The sequence below is a fragment of the Thalassophryne amazonica genome, chromosome 1, assembly GCF_902500255.1.
Source record: "Thalassophryne amazonica chromosome 1, fThaAma1.1, whole genome shotgun sequence".
In the NCBI taxonomy this organism is placed as follows: Eukaryota; Metazoa; Chordata; class Actinopteri; order Batrachoidiformes; family Batrachoididae; genus Thalassophryne; species Thalassophryne amazonica.
The window spans coordinates 72,847,448-72,864,610 of record NC_047103.1 but is presented as its reverse complement, the minus strand read 5'-3'; the positions used below and the strand labels follow the sequence as shown (position 1 = coordinate 72,864,610).

At 40.5% G+C, this 17,163-nt stretch overlaps 1 protein-coding gene across 1 annotated transcript in view; it reads right to left on the bottom strand.

The window, feature by feature from the left end:
• The window catches only part of LOC117511747, a 247,328-nt gene that overhangs the window by 9,449 nt on the left and 220,716 nt on the right, over positions 1 to 17,163 (bottom strand). Inside the window, exon 6 of the mRNA XM_034171648.1 lies at positions 3,911 to 4,055. Within this exon, the coding sequence (XP_034027539.1) occupies positions 3,911 to 4,055 (145 nt within the window). The remainder of the gene's footprint in view (positions 1 to 3,910; positions 4,056 to 17,163) is intronic.

Here is a 17,163-nt window from a genome sequence, read left to right as displayed (position 1 = left end):
AAGGGGAGAGATGTGCAACAAAGGGCAAGAATCAGACAGACCACTATAACAAAAACACATACCGTATTTTCCGGACTATAAGTCGCACTTTTTTACATGTTTTGGCCGGGGGTGCGACCTATACTCCGGTGCGACTTATAAATGAAAAATATACCGGTAGGATCTCAATTAATTTACTGTAACAAAACAATTTTACGTGACAGAGTCAATCTATGTTTTAAAATGGCCACCAGAAAAGGAAATGCAATGCATCATGGGCACTGTAGTATGGTGGCCGTCCTATAGGTTATGCTGGTCGCGATAACCAATCAGAGAACAGAACGTTGGACGCGTATTCCTCACCTCACCCACAGCGTGAGAAGCTGACGAACACGGTGCTTGCTGTTATTCCAGCATGGCGAACAAAACAGCTTCAACCCTTGGATATCAATGTGAGCAGAGTGTTTAAGTTGACGCTGAGAGCTGCGTGGGAGCACCGGGTGAGCGACGGTGGAGGATTAGTGTGTGCACTTGGAAGGAGCTGGCGTTGATGATTGTGAAAAGCATTTGAAGCAGACGAACATGGTGTTTATTCCGGGACAGCTAACAAAACAGCTTCAACCCTTGGATATCAGTGTGAGCAGAGTTGACGCCGAGAGCTGCATGGGAGCACTGAGCGACGGCGGAGGATTAGCGTCTGCACTTGGAAGGAGCTGTATCGACACCGCTGGGCGGTCATGAGCTGCGCAGGTAGGCGCTGCATGGTTTGGCTCGCAATGTGGTCCGCAAAATACAAACAGGTAAAATGCAGCTCACGAGAGGGCACTCAAGGCTTGTGTGACTGTTCCTGCGACTTCTGACTACCATAGAAAAATAAAAATTTCAACGTTACTGATAACTTAACAAGACAACGGAGAAGGCCCGAAAAAATGCCACCAAAAAGAAAATCATACTCTGCAGATTACAAGTTAAGACTGGTTAAATATGCATCCGAAAACGGTAGCCGTCACAATATTATCATCTGAACTTTTCATGTTAACATACCTGTATGTCCATGGGACTTATAGTCCAGTGCAACTTATTTATGGTTTATTTTTCTTTATAATGATAAAGTGGCTGGTGCGACTTATACTCCGGTGCGACTTATTTATGGTTTATTTTTCTTTATAATGGATAAAGTGGCTGGTGCGACTTATACTCCGGTGCGACTTATAGTCCGGAAAATACGGTAATCTACCAGGCCACACAAACAAAAAGACTTTCAATTTGAAAAAATAATAAACCTTTGGATATCATAAGACGCCTATGATGATATCCTCAAATGTCTTGCTTTGTCCACAACCCAAGATATTCAATTTATTTTCACAGGGGAGTAAAGAAACTAATAAACAAACCAAAAATCATTTAGGAAGCTGAAATCTGAAAATTTGAACATTATAAAAAGACGCAAAATAATTAATCAATGATCAATCAATTCCTCATTCACCCCTCACATTGGGGTGAATGTGAGGCATTATTTGTAAAAGCACTTTGAGCGTCTGATGCAGATGGAAAAGCGCTATATAAATGCAGTCCATTTACCATTTATCAAATTAGGTGATTCATTTAATCATCAATTATTCTGTTAATCATTGCAGCTCTAAATGTGAACATACATTTTCAAAGGTAAACAATTTTGTTTGGCAGCTTGGACCATAAGCTTTGCCAGGACACAGTAAAATAAGACATTAAGTTGTTACTGGGCACATACAAAACTGCTGTGTAACAGATATAGGCACTTTAGCATTTATACAGTTATTTAATATTTCAAAAGAGATTATATGTTCTCATGAGTGTCGTCTTGTAATGCTAATTACTGTATAGGTGGCACAGTTCACCAGTGACCTTAAACATATATCACAGATGATCAGTGGTGGCTCCAGAGGATTTTTTTTTTCATGGTGGTCTGAGGTAGGGCCACAATGATTTACTAGTGGGTGGTCCTTTTTTGTAGTAAATTTGTAAAAACATATTTTAGAGAAAATTTCAAGTGCTTAGCGCATATGTGTTGTTAATTCACACATAAAACACTTAACAGGTCTAACAATAACAGTGGACTAAAAACCATAATAATTACTGTTCTGATGTGAAAATGTGAGAAAACCGATACCAAACAATAGAAAGACTGGACAACTAGCAACAAATAGCACAGTGAGGATGAAAACTGCTGTCCATTAGGTGGGGCTATTCTCCCCACTCTCATTTTCTTTTTCCTTTTCACCAGTTTGTGGGTCCTAGACAGTTGTTTGCTGAGGAAAGATCCATATTTAATTATAAGACCACATCAAAAAGAATAATCAAGATTAAACATGCCTCGTGTGTTACATGAGTGGGGTCAAGTCAGTCAGTCATTCCCACCGTAGTGTATAAATAGTATCTCATTGGTGCTATGGACCAGTGATTCTCAACCGGGGTGCCGCGGCACCCTAGGGTGCCGTGTGTATTTTTCATATTCGCGATTATTTTTCATATTCGCGATTACCGTGAATTATTTATTTTATCCACAAAGCATGAAACGACTCAGAATGTGATGTCAGACGTGCTGCAGCCTCGCTCTCGTCTTAAGGCGGGACAATAACAAGGAGGCTGACGGCCGATTAAAACAGTGCCGTCTTCTTCAAAAGTCGTCTAAAATGCGGAGCTGTCGGTGTGTGTGTCTGTGTGTGCGCGTGCGCAGAGTTAACAGGCTGCAGACTGCGAGGGAGGGGGTGGGTGAGGGGGTGGGTGAGGGAGATTCCTGAATGCAGGCGCGACACGTTCAGTGCGCAGCGAGCGCGGAGCAGAGAGAGGATTTTAACCGGAGTGAACGTTAACAAAACGGAAACGTGAAGCTGCCTTTACTTCTCTCTGAACTTTCTCTAAAGGTGTGATTCTGCCGTTACCGTCCTGTTCACACCATGTGCGTGTCGTATGCTGAATTTATGAGATCATGAGATGAAATAAACGGTCAAATATCTTTAAAAACATATTTAAAAAATGAGAATATATGAATGAACTGAGCCACAAAAAAAACCAATGTTCAGACGCAGAGATCACAAAAAGCAGGTGAGAACTCTGAACTTTAACAGCTGTTATTTTCCAAAGGTATTTTTTGTTCAATCTTGAGCTTAATGTAGTGTTTAAGCACAAAACGTGACTGATGAGGAGAAACAATTTCAGAAATGCAACAGAAACAACCACAAATCAGAAAAAGTTGGGACTGTATGTAAAATGAAGATAAAAATAAAAATGTTGCACCATTCCCAGTTTCTCCACTCACAGAAGCCAAACGTTCTTCCAGAGTTGTGTAATTATACTACAATAGTAGAATATAAAGAAGGGGAAAAAAAGAAAAAAAAAATAGACAATATATTCGTCAATCGCAATTATTTGTCTGACAATTAATCGTCTCCAGAAATTCCTAATCGTGACAGCCGTACTTGAGATCAGAGCGCAAAATGCTTGAGGATTTTCAAAATGCGGTGTTTTCTGTATCGATTTTCTATTGCAATAATTGGGTTTTGCGCAAAACCAGAGGTAATAGCATTATAATATTATTTTGGTTGGTGGTGTGCCGCAGGATTTTGTAAATATAAAAAGGGTGCCGCGGCTCAAAAAAGGTTGAAAATCACTGCTATGGACAACAGGAGCTCTATACATGATCCCTCAGACAAAGGTGGTGGTTTAAAAACTGAGGGTGAAAACTGGATTTTGAAAGGCAAACATCAATTTTCAATTGGGTAATAGCGCAGGGGGATATGGCACCATCAAGAGCTGCCTACGTAAATCCTTAAACTAGTTCAAAACTCTCTCCTTGCTAAAACCAGATCATCAAATGTGCAAAGATTAATATTATTAAAATTACTTTCACAAGTGGTATGTCACACTCTTCAAAAAGGTCCAATCTACCCACCAGACCCTGGAGCTACATGGCTGTCTTGGTGTGCTGCTGCCCCCTGTGGCTGTGGAGGACACATGGCCCAGTGGAGCTGGTGTCTGAACTCCTGACGGTCATCTATGTGGATGTAATCAAACACGTTCTGGTGCATCACATCAGTCTGCCAGGAAGATCGAACAGATTCTGGTTAGTTTACTGAGGAAAAGGAATAAATACAATACATTCATTCATTTACTACACCCGCTTAGTCCAATCAAGGATCTCAGGTGGTTGTTGGCAGCTGGAGCTTATCAGCAGTCATAGCATGTGAGTCGGGGTACACACTAGACAGGACGCCTGTCTATCACAGGGCCACATATAGACAAACACATTCACACTCACATTAACACCTACGATCACCACTCCACTTAACCTCTATATCTTTGGAAGTAGGAGGAAACCGGAGCACCCATAGTCAACCCACATGAACATGCAAACTCCACAGGACTAGATGGGAAGCAATCCTATGACCTTCTTGCTGTGACATTCATGAAATCATGCTAAATTTATGAAACTTTTTTCCTATTTTACACTAAAGGTTTTAATAACTAGTGGTTTTTGCACATTTTATACCTAAAGACATTATTATTTCTTTCCATTAAAAATGTATTTCTGGTGTGAGGCATAAATTTGATTTCCTTACCAGACTCAACCAATTCACATGTACATTCTCATTTATAAATGAGAAATCAAATGCTGTAATATGGTTTGACACAAATTTAAGCTTGAACACGAGCACTTGCAATGACACATAGTTCATACATTTATTTCAGTTCTGTGCATAAATTTTAGTTCTTGTTTTTCCTCAGTGTTTATCACCTACTCTGTTATGCAGGTCTAGCAAAACTACGCAAAAGTGTTCAAATGCTCAAAAGTAGAGGTCACTTGGAGAGTGCACACATCTGCCAAGGTGGCACAGTTAGTCTTTCCTTAACTAAGGGCCCCTTCACACATTCCACGGAAGACGCAGAAACCAGAAGAAAATCCGCAAACCAAAAACGAAATGGGGAACCACAAAACATTCCACCCGCTGTCGGAAGGGACGCACGGTCGAACAGGCGTGCACGAAACCACGGCGATGGTTTCGTGCATGCTCGTGTTTGCGTGTACGAATACAGTGCGAGCACGTGGAAAGTCGTACACACAGCAGCGGAGGAAAAAAAAACACTAAAATTTATCATACTTAATTTGTGTTATGAAGAGCGGACTTAGCCTCTGCCTCCGTAATGAAATGATGCAGATTACTGTTCTCTCTTTCATGTTTTACATGAATTACCCGATGTGCTCGAACTGACCGGCTCTCATGTCATGAAGAGTCGGCTCCCGGGTCATGAAGAGCTGGGCTCCCGTGTCATGAAGAGCTGGGCTCTCGCGTTGTGAACACATCAGCAGTGATCCGCTGCAAATGTGATCTGTGTTTTAATTATTACAATGTGGGGAAATCCTGCAGTGACACGTGCCTCACGGGGGTGTCCCGTGGGTGATTTCCTGCATGGCACGATAGTCAGCAGCTTTGCAGTGTGCTGATGTGATGGTCAGCTGAAGCGATATGTTTTAATTTCTTCCCACGCGAGGACAGCATGCCAACGTCCGCGCTTCACACTGTGTACACGACAACAGCGGAGCTGAATGAACCTGTCAAAATATTCTTGTAGTGTAGATTTTAGCTTTAATTCAACAGGGTTAACAAGAAGTATCACATTCAATATTTGGGAATTTTTGCTTTGCTATTTTTATGCATAGCACATTCATATTCAGAGCCCACAAGTAATTTAATAAACTGAATATGAGCCCCCCCCCCCCCCCCCCCCCCACACACACACACACACACACATACACACCATACAAATCATCACTTGTACAGCCAGTTTTATCTGGAGTCAGGGGATGGATACACATTGAACATTTCTACAATGCATAATATGTAATGATCCACTGATTAATGAAATTCATCTATAACACTATTAGCTAAGATCTTCACATATGCATTCATCGAGATAAAAACTGGTCCTTAAGTAATACCAAAAGACATGAGGTACACCATTATATTAGCCATCTACAAGTACTGACCAACTGGTTTATATTAACTTAGTGAGTTCCGTAAGAACTGGCCATCAGTCGATATCTTAAGGCATCTCTTCCTGATGGTTGAAGGGGCTGCTATGTATGAACTATTTCTTGCTTTTGGTTATTCATTTGAAGGTTGTTCATTGAACTTAATGCCCCCCCCCCCAAAAAAAAAAAAAACCTGTGTTGTTATGATTGGAGAAACTGTGTGCAGTGCAAATTTTGTCATTTACATCAACAAAGAGTAGAGCTACAGAAGCCTATATCTCATTCAAAGTTGCCGAGGATGTCTTGGTGGCTTCTCTCATTAGTCTCGTTCTTGCACGGTCACCCAGTTATTGAGAACCACCACCTTCAGACAGATCTGCCATACAGTGCCATATGGTTTTATTTGTACCACAATCAGGAACATTTGCTGTGCAGGCAACCTAAATTCAGACGCACTTCAAAAACTTCCAGTGATGAGCTGAACACCATGAAGTCCAGCCAGAAGAAAACATTTCTGCTCTTCAAAAAGGTACAAAGTGTCTTCAACAACTCCGCCAGAGGTCAAACCTGCAGAAGAGACCTTCATCTGGTTTAATGTCCTGAGAGTCCAGCAAGCCAACACCTGCTGCTATGCTTCTAAATAAAACAAAGGCTCTTTAAACAGCAACTATTTTATTATTTTTTAAAAAGCTGTTTCATTTGATATTTTAACACTAAATGAATGGGTCATTGAAAATGTACATGAAGTCAAAGTTCAGTCAAAAGCATTTGCACAGGTAGAAGCCCCACCCCTACTGGGCACAATTTTAAAACACTCACAATCACTAGTCAAATTCAGATTTTAGAAATTACTCTGTTCTGATCACAACATTAAAGACATTCACACACTCTGATGTAATTACAAGTTGAAATGACTCAATTGGACAGTGCGAAGCTACATCACAGAGCACAGCGGTGAAAGTTGGATTGGGTTGAACTTTGAAGCACGCATTGTTGCTTGACAACAAGCAACAACACGCGCTCCCAGCAAAGTGTAGCTTTAAGCTCGGTTTTTGATGAAAAAAAAAACAGATATCAAAACATTATGTCAGACATCATTTAAAAATGTTGTATGTAAAACATGGACTTTTATCTTATGTGACTAAGCATGATAAAACAAATCAAAACAACGGCCAGTGTCAGTTGTTAAATTACTGGGTGAAATTTGAAATTTTCCACAATTTGGGAACTCAAATGTTTAGTAAGTAATGAAGCATAATAACGTATGTTCATATAAACACACTGTCAGCATGCAGAACATACTGCAATTGCAAAGTGTTAGTGAAGTTAGTATAAATAAAATTGAACGTCTTCAATAAAAATGTGACATTCTGTCATTCATCAGGGGTGAACCACGTGTGTATTGCGAAGGCTTTTCGTCCGTCCATCTGTCGATCCGTCTGTCTGTGCTCAGCATAAGTCCAGTTCTATTACTGCCAGGGTCTTCAAATTCACAAGGAATATTCTTGGGACAATGACCTATTTTAAGAGGTTAAAAAGCACATTCTGTTCCTACTTTTATGGTATGATGTCGTGGACGTTAGCATGGTGACATTACTTCCTGGTGTCGCTAGCTGCTAATTTTGCTTTGTTTTTAGCTAGAAATAACACCTTTCTCATATATTATGTTAAAGCTACTGAGAAATAAACACTTCTAAAACTGAAAATGCTGTTTTTGGAACCTAATAACACCTCTGGAATGATTTATAAGACATTTTGTGGACATCAGCGTGCATGCTAACTTCCGCTACCTCAAAGCTAACTTCATATGGAGTTAAATTAGTCTCATTAATACCTGCAAATGCACAGAGGGTGAGCTACAATATTCCTTGATTTGCACAACTTCCGCTCTTGTCAAAAGCTCCTGTACACACACACACACACACATGCAAGGCCTCCTGCAGACACCGTTAAAACATAAATATTGTTTTTGATTGAGGGACTTTATTGAACATGCACAAACTGTACATAAGACAATAGGATATTAATAATTAATTAAACAACTGCAAATTATGAAGAACACAAGGCTCATACAGCTGAGGGTATTTTTCCATTGTGTTATATTTTTATATTTACAAAAAATGATTTTGGTAGAAAACAGAAAAATTGTGTTAAAATGACAGAATGCACTGTTGCAGCAGATTTCAATCAGATGTTTCTCCTTGAGGGGCCACACCTCCTCCCACAGAATCCTGCCAGTTGCCACATGACATAAATGGCGATAAATGTTGCACCAAAATAATTTTGTAATGTTAGTAGGTCTGGAGCTGATAGTATCGTTCACATACAGACACACAGCAGCATTTACAGTCTCAGTACATTAACAGTCTACAGGCAGCTGCAGGGCCAGTGAGGGCAGCTGTGTTTGTCAAACATCGCGTGACACCAGCTCCCGAATGGCAGTGAAGCCCAGCTCACACACACCCACACACACACACACACACACACACACTGGGTTCCAGCCCGCTCTCGTCATGCCTCTCCCTCATTCCCAGCAATAGCTTTGCTTTCTGTCATTCCATGACAGATTCCTCACTAAAATGTTCAGCCTTCTCCTCTTCCCTCCTCCCTCCACCTTCGGCATAATTTCCACACTGGTGGCACGCGAGGAGTTTTGATCGCCTGCCTCTGAAAACACGATCTGTTCCCACCGTCGTCAAGCGAGAGCTCCGGCCTGTGGTTTGGTTGTCTACCGGCAGTCAGGCAGACAGACAGATCGAGTGACTATTGTTTATGTTTCTCATAAAAAACAGAGAAAGGAAAGGAAGAGGAAAAGACAGAGAATAAGTGATATTTTTGCTGACCATCAAAGGGCTATAACGTCCCCAGTAAAAAACAGGATCAAAGGCCGGTGGAGGTTTTGTGCTTTTCTCCAGGGCTTATTTGTGGCGACACTTATTAAAGTGCTCTCTCTCTCTCTCTCTCTCTCTGTCTCTCTCTCTCTCTCTCTCTTTGTTCTGGGCTACGTTACATCTGCATCTATCTAATGTGACATGTTGTCAAGGCATTAAAGAAGCAAACAACCAATAGCTTCTTTGCAACAAAATTAATTTGGAAAAAGTGGAACAGGATGTTTTGTGATTGTCTCTGAAATAAAACACAATGACTAATAATTGGCCATTTACATTTTGTTTGAAGTGAAGTTCATAAAAACAAATCATTTACTGCACTGCAGTTATTCCTGTTGCAATAATGTGCAAATTCATTTTTTGTTGCCTTTTGTTGCTCGTGGTCACCACAGATGATCCGATACAGGTCCATATTGGGATTTGGCAGAAGATGCCCTCCCTGACACAACTCCATGACTCCATGACTGTGTAGGCATTTAGTAGTCAAAAAGTACCCAGATGTCCTACTGCCTCCATAGTATACAAACAAATTACACTACGCTATCCCAAGAAGAAGCTGGTGACAACCAAAGAAGAAGTAGAACTTTCTGGAAAAAAGCCAAAAAAGAAGGTGGACATGCAGTACATGAAAATGGTAGCTGTGTCCTAAACAGCTCAGAAATGACAGGATCAGCTGTGCCCAGCATGGCTACACAACTTTAATTATTTTTGTTAAATAAAATTTTCAGTCACCTGTATAAGGGATGGAACAATGACACTTGTTTTTTCAATACAATACTGGAAACTTCAATATTTACCAATATCAATATTAATCCATTACCATTTTCCCTGTTAAAACACCTAATCTGTTACTAAATTCTTCTAAATGTACTTTGCTAACCTAGCCATTTAACAAAACATCAACTCAAACTGTGAAACAAACATTGTTCTCCCATAAAGGAAAACATACATACAAGGCCACACAAGTCAGATGCACAATAGAAAACTTGTTAAAATTACCATATACAGTGCATCAGGAAAATATTCACAGCGCTTCACTTCCACTTTTTCCATGTCACAGCCTGATTCCAAAATGTAGTAAAATAAAATAAAAAAAAAATCCCCTCAAAATTCTACTCACAACACCCCATGACAACATGCATTTTATATATATATATATATATATATATATATATATATATATATATATATATATATATACGAGGTCTGTCAATAAAGTAACGGCCCTTTTTATTTTTTTCAAAAACTATATGGATTTCATTCATATGTTTTTACGTCAGACATGCTTGAACCCTGGGAAGGAGTGGTCCCGCCCCCTCGTCGGATTTTCATTGTCTGGAAATGGCGGAATGAAAAGGACTTTTTTTCCCATCAGAATTTTTTCAGAAGCGAGACAAAGGAACAGCTCCATTTCGGCGTGTCAGAGGACAAGTTTGGACATGCCTATCTCGGCTTTCAATGCTTACCAGTCCAGTAAGTATCAGAGAAATTGTGGAGAGCTGGACATGTCCAAACTTGTCCTCTGACACGCTGAAATAGAGGTGTTCCTTTGTCTCGCTTTCAAAGTGAATCGGTCTTTACGTGCGAAGCCTCCGCGCGGCTTTCCATGACAAAATCTCTTGTTAAAAGTGAAATCTGCCGGAAAATGGCTGATGTCCAGCTCTTGTGATAACCAGAGAAAGAGCACATGATGGTCTCGTATCCACAGAGCCATCCGTTTAGAAATGGTCCAGTGGCTTGTGCCGCGTCGTCGCAGCTCAGAGTGCGGCACGCCGAGCGTCCTTAAAGGGGTCCTTAAAGCTGTAGTAACAGTCCTTATTCTCTGTGAAGCCTGTAAAATTTTCACCAAAAGCCAGATAAATTTTTCGAATGGTTTCCAGGTGCCAGTTTCTAACAGCTTCTGAAAAAATTCTGATGGAAAAAAGTCCTTTTCATTCCGCCATTTCCAGACAATAAAAATCCGATGAGGGGGCGGGACCACTCCTTCCCAAGGTGTGCTCACAGGCGAATGACGTAACCGACAGGCGTGGAAAAACTCACGCATGCGCACGAGGGTTCAAGCATGTCTGACGTAAAAACATATGAATGAAATCCATTTAGTTTTTGAAAAAAATAAAAAGGACCTATACTTTATTGACAGATCTCGTATATATATATATTTGCAAATTTATGCAAAATAAAAAACTAAGAAATCACATGTATTCACACCCTTTGCCCAATACTTTGTTAATGCACCTTTGGCAGCAATTACAGCCTCGAATCTTCTTGAATATGATGCCAAAAGCTTGGCACACCTAGTTTTGGGCAGTTTTGCCCATTGCTCAATGCAGCACCTCTCAAGCTCCATGAGGTTGGATGGGAAGCATCGGTGCACAGCCATTTTCAGATCTCTCCAGAGATGTTCAATTGGACTTAGGTCTGGGCTCTGGCTGGGCCACTCAAAGACATTCACAAAGTTGTCCTGAAGCCACTCCTTTGATATCTTGATTGTATGTTTGGGGTCATTGTCATGTTGAAAGACGAACCATCACCCCAGTCTGAGGTCAAGAGCGCTCTGGAGCAGGTTTTCATCCAGGATGTCTCTGTACATTGCTGCATTCAACTTTCCCTCAATCCTGACTAGTCTCACTGTTCCTGCCACTGAAAAACATTCCCACAGCATGATGCTGCCACCACCATGCTTCACTGCAGGGACGGTGCCTGGTTTCATCCAAACATGACGCTTGGCATTCACACCAAAGAGCTGAATCTTTGTCTCATCAGACCAGAGAATTTTGTTTCTCATGGACTACGAGTCCTTCAGGTGCCGTTTTGGCAAATTACAGGTGGGTTGCCATGTACCTTTTACTAAGGAGCGGCTTCTGTCTGGCCACTCAACCATACAGGCCTGATTGGTGGATTACTTCAGAGATTACTGTCCTTCTGGAAGGTTCTCCTCTCTCTATAGAAGAATGCTGGAGGTCTGACAGAGTGACCATCGGGCCAGCTTTAGGAAGAGTCCTGGTGGATCCGAACTTCTTCCATTTATGGATGATTGAGGCCACTGTGCTCATTGGGAACTTCAAAGCACCACAAATGTTTCTGTACCCTTCCCCAGATTTGTGCCTCAAGACAATCCTGTCTCGGAGGTCTACAGACAACTCTTTGACTTCATGTTTGGTTTGTGCTCTGACTGTCAACTGTGAGACCTTGTCTGTAGACAGGTGTGTGCCTTTCCAAATCATGTCCAATCAACTGAATTTACCCCAGGTGGACTCCAATTAAGCTGTAGAAACATCTCAAAGACGATCAGTGGAAACAGGATGCACCTGAGCTCAATTTTGATCTTCATGACAAGTTTTTCACCTACAAAGAATGGAGAGGGCTGTAATTTTTATCGTAGGTACACCTAAACTGTGAGAGACAGAATCTAAAAAAAATGTTAAAAAAAATCAGAACATGACATTGTTTGATTTTTAAATAATTAATTTGCATTTTATTGTATGAAATAAGTATTTGATCACCTACCAACCAGCAAGAATTCTGGCTCCCACAGACCTGTTAGTTTTTCTTTAAGAAGCCCTCTTATTCTGCACTCTATACCTGTATTAATTGCACCTCTTTGAACTTGTTACCTGTATAAAAGACACTGTAGACCTGCACAAGGCTGGGATGGACTACAGGACAACAGGCAAGCAGTTTGGTGAGAAGGCAACAACTGTTGGTGTAATTATTAGAAAATGGAAGAAACACAAGATGAATGTCAAGCTTCCTCAGCCTGGGGGTCCATGGAAGCTCTCACCTTGTGGGGTAAGAATGATTCTGAGAAAGCCCAGAACTACACAGGAGGACCTGGTCAATGACCTGAAGAGAGTTGGGACCACAGTCACAAAGATTACATTAGTAACACATGATGCTGTCATGGTTTAAAATCCTGCAGGACAGCAAGGTCCCCCTGCTCAAGCCAGCACATGTCCAGGCCTATTTGAAGTTCACCAGTGACCATCTGGATGATCCAGAGAAGGCATGGGAGAAGGTCATGTGGTCAGATGAGACCAAAATAGAGCTTTTTGGTATCAACTCCACTCGCCGTGTTTGGAGGATGAAGAAGAACACCATCTCAACTGTGAAGAATGGAGTGAAAACATAATTTTTGGAGGTGCTTTTCTGTAAAGGGGACAGGATGACTGCACCGTATTGAAGGAAGGATGGATGGGGTCATGTATCGTGATAATCCCTGCTGCAGTGTGTGAAAACTTGGTCAAGAACTACAGGAAATGACTGACCTCTGACATTTCTAAACAAAGGTTTCTGTACCAGTTGTTAAGGTCTGTTTTTCTATTGTATCAAATACTTATTTCATGCAATAAAATGCAAATTAATTAATTAAAAATCATACAATGTGATTGACTGAATTTTTTTTTTTATTCTGTCTCACAGTTAAATTTTTAGTAGGCGGGAAAACCTGCAAAATTGACAATGGCGCAAATACTTATTTGCCCCACTGTACGTATTGGTACTCTGTACTGAATTTACTGCTGTCAGTATCATCATTATATATCAATATGGTAACAATGGGCCTGGAGTGATTAAGGTATGTGTACTGGGTATATACTACAGACCCAAACCTAGATCCAGTTGAACTTGAAAGAGGACTAAACAATGGTGGCACTCTACCTTCTAATAAGTCTTGTACAGGCCCTGTGCCGGTACTTAAACCCAAATTGCATAGCAAGAATGGTCACTTGTGCATTAACTTATTTTTCAGCAACTGAAGTTGCCACACAGCTGGTTTTCATGTTAACCTGAGGTGTCAATGTTCCATGTGCGAAATAGGAGAGATGTGTCAGTGTTAGTCTGCTGCATGTGTGTGTGTATGTGTGTGTGCATGTGTGTAAGCAAATATTAAAAGGAGGGTTTTCAACAATGAAAAGCACTCTATTTGTGGTTTTGAAGCCTGTGTTTATCATTCATAATTAATTGACTGGGCATTTGCTGGTGGAGAAGATAGAAGCTAAACCATCTCTGACTTTTGCCCACACACACTCTCACATTGAGATATCCACCTACAAAGTGGATCTCAGGGTGAAATAAGGGCCTTCACCTTACTGTGGCTGCTTAAGTTGTGACGTTGGCCCAATCCTAATACTCTCCCTTCACCCCAGCCCTTTGCCCTTTTCCTTCATTTTACAAGTTCACATTAATGAAGTAGTAGGGGTGAAGGGACAGTACTGGGATTGGGCCTAATTGTGATCTGGCACTGCGATATTATCTAGCTATTAGGTGTACTGAAAAAGACTTTAATCTGGATCAGTGAATGAAAAAGAGGTGAGAAACTTGATGACCGAAAATGGACAGAAAAATCTAGTATATGTCAGCAGACAGTGGCAGCAATGAGTCAAAACCTTGGGTAATGGGAAAGGTTACTAGCATGGTGCACATATTGCACAGCTGACTTCAAAACTTCAAATTGTGCTCATCAATCCCCCTCCAGTTATTGAGGTAGAAGCCAGTGATTTTCTATAAATCTGTGGCTTCTTACATTTCAGGGGTTGCAGTTGTGTATTTCCATATCAAATCAACAGGTTTTAAAAGATTTTCCAAATTCACCATCTTGGATTTTCTTCATAGTTCATATAAATAATGACATTGTACACAAAAACTACTGGGATGAACAAATAGGTTCTTACACTCTGACTGATGTATTTTCAGAAGCATTTCATATGGATTCATAATGGCTATTATAACAAGAGTCATCAGGAGATGACATATCCGCCCGGTCCCCACAAATCAGTAATACAAAGTGGGACCCAGCGCTCCCAAATGAATAATACACAATGGAACAAATAAGGAACTGACTTCACATAATCTGGAAGTAAGAGACCTACAGCATTCAATATCAATTAAAATAGGCTGAACAATAGTCATATGACAGGTTTTAGCAAAGACCAGTAATGGAGCATTTGTATCCAAGGCCATCAAAATATAGCCATCTGGTATTGTGAAAGCTTTGCGTCCGTCTGCCTGTCCGTCTGTCTGTGCTCAGCATAAATCCAGTCCTATTACTGCCAGAGACAATTGACAATTAATAGATAATAAATAAACAACCCCCCCCCCCCCCACACACACACAGATTTATAACTTCCTCATTACAGTGATAGTGTTAATTTATAATAAATGATGTCTCTGTCTGGCAAGGCCAGTGATATTATTACAAATAACAAAATGATCAAACTTGAAGACACTCAGAGGGCACATACATCTGCCAAGGCCACATGTTCCTGAATGCTTAAAATTCATTCTTGATCCTACTATGTTCACAATCAAATTAAAAATAGAATCCCTCTTTTCTTGGACATAAGCCATATACTCCTACCACGTGAAAGCTTTGCGTCCTTCTGCCCATCCGTCTGTCTGTGCTCAGCATAAATCCAGTCCTATTACTGCCAGAGTCTTATGCTACAAATCATGCAAATCTGCTTTTTTTTGGAGGGGGCGGGTGACAGCCAATCAAAGTAGAGAGGCACCATAACATCACTGGCTGGTCTTTCTCTCTCTGGTTGCTAATTCAACATGGTGAAATCCACTCCGAAACTGCTGTGGTTCTTTGTAAATGTAACATGTTTCTCATTTAAAAGCTAGTAGAAGCTAGTAAAAGCTAGAAATAAACACTTCTAAAAATGAAAATGCTATTTTTGTAACCTGATTACACCTCTGGAATGATTTACAAGACATCTCGTGGACATCAGCGTGCAGGCGCATCAAACATGGCAGAATCTGCTCCGAAAGCGCTGCATTTCTGTGTAAATCTGACATGTTTCTGTTATATTATGTAAAAGCTAGTGAGAAATTAACACTTCTAAAACTGAAAATGCTATTTTTTGTAACCTGATTACACCTCTGGAATTATTTACAAGACATCTTACGGATGTCAGTGCAGACGTGGATTCTCTAAGACGCCAAAGGCAGCTCAGCTTCCTCTAAAATGTCAAAAAATGTCAAACATGTACAGTTTGTTATCAATTCATTGACTACAAATACATTAGAACACGTTGATCTTGAAGACGAGTTCATTCAGAATCAGCTACTCATCACAAATCGATTGACTCTATTCTGTTAACTTCTCATCAATCTTTTTTCTCATATGGTCTGTGGTCAGTGCATTTTCCTGTAGAAGCTGAGCGTCCATTCACTTCAATGGAACTGTCTGGAAAGGTTTTTTCATCGCCACGAAACTCGACCGTCATTGGATAAAGCCACAATTTTGTCGTGCCCCCGGACGCTGAGCATCTCTGGGAGTGAACGGACGGAGCTGTGGCCTGGACGCTGGAGTTCTGCACAATGATTAGATGATCAGTCGAAAGGCTGAATCCCGTTTTGATTGACAGCTATAGGAAAGTGAGAATTAGTTTGCACATTTTTGTGTATTTATGCATTTTTATGCCAAAGTGTTTTGCGTGCACTATAAATCAGTCTGTTTTAAAGGCGCCCAGAGAAGCACACTGGATTAGACGACATTATGTGAGATGATCTCGGTGAGTTATTCTCTGATTCATTCTTCAGTAAGTGTTTAAAAGTCGTTGCACATTAATGAACGTCTTGGTGTCCAACTCAACATCAAAGTATTCATAATTATAGCTCTATCTGGGCATATGTGGTAATAATTAGTGGTTGATGATGCATTTTATTTATGAAAATTAGTGTCGGAGAAAACAAAGAGTTTTGAAACACTGAATCAATAGGAAGCAATGGTTCAGTGTTTTGAAGCTTTGATACAATTACATATGGCAACATCTGCAGGCCGATCTTTAAAACAGCATTTGCATGGAACAATATCATCAAACAGTCAGACTCTGTTATGTATGTTTCATAATAAAGGTTCTATGTGCTTCTTGAAATTTTTGATGTTTTTGTTTAAAAACATGAATAATATTCTTGTAAAAGTAAGTCCCTTCGGCTGCTCCCTTGTTTTCACTCGGGGTCACCACAGCAGATCCAAGGTGGACCTGCATGTTGATTCTGGCACAAGTTTTATGCCGGATGCCCTTACTGACGCAACTCCACATTACAAGGAGAAATGTGGCAGGGGTGGGTTTTGAACCAGGAACCTTCCACACTGAAACCAAGCCCACTAACCACTTGGTAACTGTGCCATCATAAAATACTGTAATGTAATAGAGATATAAATTGTGAAATGCTTGTGCGACTAGGGACTGTTATGACCATTTTACTTATTTGAATTTACATATAAATAAATTGGCAAATTTGATCATGTAAGCCAACAATAAGCCTCCCCTCTTTGACAGA